Source organism: Microtus ochrogaster, chromosome 8, assembly GCF_000317375.1.
Source record: "Microtus ochrogaster isolate Prairie Vole_2 chromosome 8, MicOch1.0, whole genome shotgun sequence".
In the NCBI taxonomy this organism is placed as follows: Eukaryota; Metazoa; Chordata; class Mammalia; order Rodentia; family Cricetidae; genus Microtus; species Microtus ochrogaster.
In genome coordinates, this window is record NC_022015.1 from 50,256,782 (window position 1) to 50,264,706 (window position 7,925).

General features: G+C 38.6%; 1 protein-coding gene across 1 annotated transcript in view; it reads right to left on the minus strand.

The window, feature by feature from the left end:
• LOC101983531 (aldehyde dehydrogenase, cytosolic 1-like) overlaps positions 1 to 7,925 on the minus strand; it is a 37,905-nt gene that overhangs the window by 8,754 nt on the left and 21,226 nt on the right. Inside the window, exons 7-8 of the mRNA XM_013348008.2 lie at positions 3,620 to 3,722; positions 1,933 to 2,117 (exon numbers count right to left, since the gene is read on the minus strand). Coding sequence (XP_013203462.1) covers positions 1,933 to 2,117; positions 3,620 to 3,722 — 288 coding nt within the window. The remainder of the gene's footprint in view (positions 1 to 1,932; positions 2,118 to 3,619; positions 3,723 to 7,925) is intronic.

Sequence of the window (7,925 nt, forward strand, 5' to 3'; positions counted from 1 at the left end):
TGTCCAGAATCTTAATCCTGAGTGAAATAGAAGAGTGAAGTGAGAAAGAGGACTTTGACCCAGTTTCTGTGGGTATACACCTTGAGAAAGCAGATGCTCTTGACTGGAGAACACCACGAATCTTCAGAGATAGAATCTGTGTATTCCTAAAACATGCATCTCTTTTCACATCCTGATGGTACTATACCAGACTTATTAGTTCAGCTCAATCGATTGTATCCCAGTTTCCAACAAGTCCTGCTTATCACCTTCATGTTTCAAAAGATGAATTATGTCTGAGCATGTGGTCAATTACCATAGACATGAAATGTTTTAACTACTAATTTGTAGGAAGATTTTTCTCTGGGCAACCAGTTCACAAATAATGATGTGCAGACTTATTTGGGCCCCAAATGCTACCAGAGTTAGGCTCTCCCTACTGGCCAGCTCAGGCTTCAGGTAGCTCCCACCACATGCCCTCCTTATGCACAATCCCCTGTGTGCCTTTTTCAGACAACCAGCTTCCTCTCCCCCATGTGTTGTGGGCTTCCTCTGGACGCCCTCCTTGGGGTGCTGCCACACTAGGTAGCTGCCTTGACACTCACTCTGACGTCTACTGTTGTTCATCTGCCACACACTCCCAGATCACAGCTACATGCTAGCAGTTACAGCTGTCCCTGGCTTGTCTCTCAACTGTCTGTTCTCCTCTCAGATGTGCTGGCTACACAGCTACACAGAGGCATCCAGCCCCACACTCCACTGTCTTCACTATCACATTTGGAGAGACAATTGGAAGTTGTTATAGGTGGTAACTAGTTTACGAGAGAAGAAGAGAGAGAGAGAGAGAGAGAGAGAGAGAGAGAGAGAGAGAGAGAGAGAGAGATTGATTTCCCACATTAAAAAATGGGAAACTATGTTATGCTGGAGAGAGTTAGGTCTATGTATGATTCCACAATGCATGGTTTAAAATGGAACAATTAATTAACTTAGCTGGGATTTATGCAATGTCTATTCTAAACATTATCCATTTGGTAATTCTTGCTTTAGCCCTAAAAAGTTGGTTGATGTGATTGCCAAGACACAGGCCTTAGAAAGAGTTGCTAGAGAAAACTGCCATTTTGACTGTTAACTTACACGTCTTTAAAAAGATTAAGACAAAGATAGAGCAATTTAAAGGAGAGTCAACCTCAGCATTGCATTATAAAATTAGAGAGGAACAACAGCCTAAGGTTATCAACCCACCTTAATTTATCTAGTCACCTTATAGGAACAGCTGCCAAATATCAGGTATTCCCATGTCTATGTAAGAGCTAACCAGATTCCTATGGTAATGTTAGAATTGGGTAGATTTAAGGAAGCTATGGTCTCATATTGTATACAGTGCAAAGCTGATGTTAAATTCATGGTCAAGTAGTAAGATAATTGTCCCACAAGACAGGAAAACTTGATTACCACAGTATTGGAACTTGGAACTCAATTGCAATGAAGGTCCTGATGGAAAGATGAGGCTTGGATCATTGAACAATGAAGTAGGGCTAAATGTATTGAAATTTCCCAAGACCAACTTCTTGGAGAGGGTGGTTATGCTATGTACAAGACAGTCTCTAAGATGACCATACCCTTGCCCTATACTGTGGAGCAAGCAGTTTTGAATGCTTGGGATAAAATTAAAGAAGTCAGAAAGCGAACTGAGTAATTTACTAAAGTTATACAAGGCCTTTCTTTCTATGTTTAATTCCAGCCATGGCTCCTAGAATGTTTCTAGATAGAAAGAAAAAAAGATGGCCAAGACAAAACAGATTGATCTTTGCTGTTAGATTATTTAAACCACCAGATCAAGATAACATTAGCTACCAATGAGCATGAACAAGGAGTTAATCTTACTTAACCAAAATGAGATAAAAAATGATTAGTTTTACATCCAAAACACTTGCCTTTCTAATGTTTACTCACCTGAGGACCTTGATTTATTCCTGCATTCAGAGGATTTCCAAGAACGTATTTGTTAGCCCTCTCAACACTCCTTTTCACAAACTCATCGTAAATTGACTCCTCAACAAAAAGCCTGGATGCTGCTATACAAATCTGTCCCTGGTGGAAGAACACTCCTTGGTGTGCAAACTCAACAGCATTGTCCACTGCAAAAAAAAAAAATTCATGGGAGAGAAAGAACTATTTCTAAAGGATACACACACACACACACACACACACACACACACACTCATGCCATATTTTCCAGATGCAATATGGTGATAGGAAAAATGATGAATAATCTGATGAGACATAGAGTCAACACATTATACTGCACAGAAGCCACGAAACAATAGACCTCTTGATCCTTTATTTACCATGGAAATAATAACAAGGGAACTCTGACAAGATGGTGCCTGTTATGACTTCTGAAGAATGTACATTTGATTAGACGATAAAGTATCATTGTAAATAATTTTACAACTACTTCCATTTTATAATTCGTTAGTCAATTATGTTTCTTTTAGGTGTCAGCTTTTAACTAATAGGAGAAAACTGAATTATCTATTTCCTTTAGTAATTTCAAATATTACTGAATACTTTTCTCAATAAAATTTGTCTTTCTAAAAGTGACATTCAAACAACTAAATCTCAGTACATAAGAACAATTCACCCTTCCACACTTACTCCAGAGAAAATACTTCTAAAACTTAACTAAAGCCTTAATCACACAAGCAAAGTAAACTCATAGTTTAGATGGTTCAATGTGCCTAGAGTTTTATATTAGAATATCTTTAATTTTATACAAAAAGATGTGGATTTTGAGGTGTGTGTATATATGCTTTAGTTTTATAAATGAGAACTACTCAGTTCATGATTGGAGAACCCGGGTGTGAAACGTTGAGCTAACAGTAGTTGTTGATAGCGCAGTGAGGAGAGGTGACAGAGTGACAAACTAGGCATGTCGCTAACCAAGTAGTAAGTCCTAATATTTCCAGTACAGATCGCAATAGTGACAACAGTGAATTCCATGGAACCTTTGTTTATAGCCTCATTTTAAGTATGATCTGAGGAACGATGGGTTAAAGGAGTTCTTGACCACAAATCTCAACTGAGTCGCTATGGTATTTAGGAAATACAGTAAGGAATTAATTTGGTAATAAAATCATAGTGATCTAGATCATTATTAATAGGGTCACATCAAAATGACAAACTTAACTACCTTAAAATGAAAAGAGAGAAATGATTTCACAAGTTCAATTTTCTTCTGGCTCTCTTGAGATGATGGTCCAGAGTGAAAACAGAGGAAAAATTGGATCTTGCTGGCTACCATGATAAGATAATTTTGGTTCCAAATGTCTCAAGTATCTTGTGTCCTCGATACAATTAAAGGTATGGAATTATCCAAACCGCATCATCTATTCTAGATGAAGCACCATTTATACTACCTCAGATTGACACAGGGAAGTAGCAATCCATGCCAACCCAGGACAAAATCTTCTTTGTGTTTATCAGCTGTATGCTACAAGAACAGTTTGAATGCTTTCAGAATCACCACAGACTCTTGTCAATTCCTTTTTACTTTGAATTTACTTTACTCCAGGTGACTGTGATATCATCAGACATCAGGAGGAAGAAGGTAATATAAGAGCAAGGGACTTGTACTCACAGTCAGCATCTGCAAACACAATGCAAGGACTCTTTCCTCCCAGCTCCAGGGTGACCCTCTTCAGATTGCTTTTCCCTGCAGCTTCTTTGACTAATTTGCCAACCTGAAACAAACATCGCAGAGGAGGAGGCTTAGTTTGTTTTTGTGTAGATAGGTTGTTTTAATACTTTCCATATATAGGACATTTGCACAACCATTTAATTTTATTTGAAGACACAAGAAATTGTTTCTGGGAAGATATGAAAGCAGACTCTATGTGTGGACAGGTAAAAGATTATTTTCATTTTTGTCAGAACATCCTCTCTGGATTTGATCAGAAATACCCCCCAATCACCTCATGTATTGACTTCTCATCATTTTAGTGACATTCAGAGAATTCTGTCAAGTCAAAATAGTAGTCTGTTCATAATCTAAATGTCAACCCTCTTCCTCTTTTTTTATACCCTCCCAGCCTGGACTGCCTCCAGGTTGGTCCTTTACTTGGGATCAGCTCTTGGCACAGATTCTCTCTTTGAACCTTGTTCTAATGAGAAGAAAAAAATGATTCTGTTCTCCTGGTCTCATAATGCTCCTAAAGATGTTTCTGAGTCAGCCTCAAACGATATCATGTCTATCTGTGTAAATCTCATAAATACCCAGTCACTACCTAATTCCACACTTATTCAGCACAGCATCCTCACTCATTATTGCCCTCTCCCCCCTTCCTCCCTCCCCATCTCTCTATCTCACCTACTACTCTTCCCCTTCTCAAACACATGTTGCCTTTCACAAAAAAGAAACTGGCTCAGAGTTCTATGCTTATACTACGCTTATCTGGAATCCCACCATTCTCATTTCTTCTTTAATTCTAGTTGCTTCTTCGAAAAAAAAAATACCTTGCTTTTGCTTTGTTTTATTTTTATGTGGATTCTGTCCTGTCTAGTGTATCCTGTTTTGATTACTATTGATTCTTCATTATCTATATTGAGAGCACAATAAGCTAAGATGGTCTACTTTCTTTTTTTGAGACAACCATTGTATTTTGTTTCTTTTATTGACTAGCTTTCAATTTCACCAGAACAATAAGGTAATTGTTTGAGTCTAGATGTGAACATCCAAATGGCTAACAAGAAGTGGCCTTGAATTTTCACAGAAAACAGAAAATGATTTTTAGCCTACAATTTCATTTCTTTGCACCTTCAAGAAAGACAAAACAGAACTCTTAAGGCTATGGTGTGATAATGTGTTTATCATATTGTTTCCTTGCCATGTAGGGCAAATGTAGCCAGTGCCAGCCACCACTAAAAAATGACTGTGTCTTACTTTGTGGCGTAATAAAAGTTTCACTAGAATGGGTCTCGTCGTTATCACCGTGAAAGCCACTGTCTCTGCCTCTTACAGAATTGCCAGTATCTTTAAAGAAACAAGCACAGTGACTTTGAGTAGGACTAATACTATTTTTGTTTATTCTGGTATCCTAAAGTATGTTGCTAACATGTCATTATTCAGTATTAATTCATAAGCAGTTGTATATCTTTTTGTGGCTAACAAAGAATAAGAGACTCATCAAGACTAACCAGGCAAGGGTGAGAGACTAGCTATGTGGCAAGGACATTCATGCCCATGATTACATCTTAGACAATGAGAACACAGATGGGAAGGTTTTAGTTCATGATTCCCTCAGACCTAAAGATGCCAGCATCCTGGCAGTACAGAATCAATGGGAGTCAGGGTAGAGGAGATTATGGCATATTCATGCCAAAGCCTGGGAAAAATGTAAAGGACTAATCAGGAGATGAGAGGGCACATTGACACAACTCCTAAATTAATGTAAGAAAGTGAGTGGGAGGAGGAAGCAGAAGCTGAGGATTCTTCACAGACATTTTCCTGAGTGCTCAGCAGGGCACGAAATATCTTCTTCTACCAGCTCTTGTTTTTACTGTGTGGAACTGAATAAAGTAGGAATTACAGTCCCTGTACTTCTCAAATAAAGAATCTCAAATTGGGAAAGGATTCTTCTGTTTTTCTGAGACACACCCTTCTTATTTGAAGCCAGAAGTTCCCTAGTTCCCTAATTTCACTATTTCCTTTTTAGAAGGTAAATGGGCATAGTGATAGCATTACAGAAGTAGCAAAATGGCACCAAGTTGAGGATTAGTTAAGACAATCGCACAACAAAGCTGCTCCCAGGTTCAAGGAACATCAGGCTCTGGCAAAGGCAAACTGGAGAAGTGACCCTAGGATCTGGGCTCAGATGTGCTCATAGCATCCCTAGTACAGAGGATGTGGAATTCTAGTCTTCCTTCTGACTGCCTGTTCTATCTACCTTGCAATGAGTCTACTACCTACTTGCATCACCATTGCTAAAGCTAACAGTATGTCTTGGTACCCTAGCAAATTTTTTTCCAAAGGAAATTGTGACTGTGTGGTTGACTCAACCCATCTCAATCAGAGATTTACACCATAGAATATTTTTCTACTGTCTATGACATACAAATATACACACATTTGAAAGATTAAGAAAATCAAAATTCAAAGGTTTATTTCAATTCTCTGTGCAGTTTAGCTATGTAGCTAACTGCAATTATAAGGAAATTGACTTATTCTCAATCACTACATAGAATGAGCTTTCTTAAAACTTGGAACAAATTCCATGTTCATATAAGTTTCCTTCCCTTGATACCTTGAATAGAACTTTGTAAATATCCAATTGCCTTCTCCATTCTATCAGTATCTTGTGTTGGCAGTAAGGTGTTGTTAGGAGCCATGCAGCCTAGTCTCAGATCAGCATATGGCTATCTGTCCATCAGGTTGCCTTAGGACAAAACACCTGTGGAAATAAACTCTCACTGGGCAAGGACCAGTAGTCCATGGGACAGTGATGTAGGAGGGTCTTCTTTCTATGTGTTGCTTTTATTGGTTAATTAATAAAGAAACTGCTTGGCCTGACAGGTCAGAACATAGGTGGGTAGAGTAGACAGAACAGAATGCTGGGAGAAAGAAGCAAAGTCAGACAGACGCCATGAAGCTCTGGCCCAAGATGGATGCTGGTTAAACTCATGCCGGTAAGCCGCAGTCAAGTGGCGATACAGATTATTAGAAACGGGTTGATTCAATTTGTAAGAGCTAGCCAATAAGAGGTTGGAACTAATGGGCCAGGCAGTGTTTAACTGAATACAGTTTCCATGTAATTATTTCCGGTAAAGCTAGCTGGTCAGTGGGAAGGGGCCCGCCACACCTTTTACAACAGGACTGCATAGGAATTTGCAAAGTTCGCGCAGCTTGCATGCTCTTTTCTCTCTCATTATATTGGTGGTTCTCTAGATGGTTTTTAGTTTTACTTTTCCAGTCACACATGCAATAGCTGAAATTTCTTCTGGAAATTCTGTTCTTTCTAGAATATTTTCCTCTAAGACTGCCCTAAAGGGAGGATGCTTCTCAAATCTATTATCTGATTACTAAGTACAACTCGTGATCCTGAGAACTTTTTTGACCCAATAGAGACATTTGAGAAAAAAACACTTAGAATATGAGCAACGGCTCAAAGAACTGAAAAGGAGAGCAGGGCATGCAGATACAGAATAGGGGAAAAACCTCAGGAACACACATAGTGCCACTGTTGAGAGTATGTTCCTGGACACCAAGTATAGAATCATTGGTAGGATCTGGCATGCTCTGAGAGTAAAAGCTATAATTCAAACTATGTGATGGGCAGATTCATCTTTACTATACACTGGAGCATATATTTGGGAAAGAAGCATGGTATAATGAGATGGGAAAAGATTGCTTTATCGAAGTTTGCCTTTTACACAGAGATTTAGACAGGGAACCCGCTTGTAGAAAAGAGAACTGTATAAAAGCATATCTTGCAGGCATGAAAGAATTGTCTGAGTTTGAATATTGTTGTTCTTAAAGCATTGTACCCACGTCAATACTTTTTAACTTTGTAACCACAGTTAGCTGCCAGGAGGCATAAGCTCTGCTAGAGCGGGATATATCTGACTTGATATTTAGCTAAGCATGCAAAAATGCTGAACTTTATGTCTAGAAGGTTTTGTAGGGAGTAGGAAGGTTTATTTGAAGAAGCATAAAGGGGAACATTTAGGACTTCCATAATAATCACAATGTATTCCTTAAATTGTGATGTATTTCCTAAAGTCAAAAATAGAAGCCAATAATAAAGCTGTTCGTGTAATCCTGGTAAGAAAAACTCTGTTTATACATAAATAAAGACAGCCTGAGCTATTTGGGGCCACTTGAGTACAATCAATTTGGTGGTCTGAAGTTTTCTTTGCACCAACACCCCTTCCCTGTCAGGACCTGAACT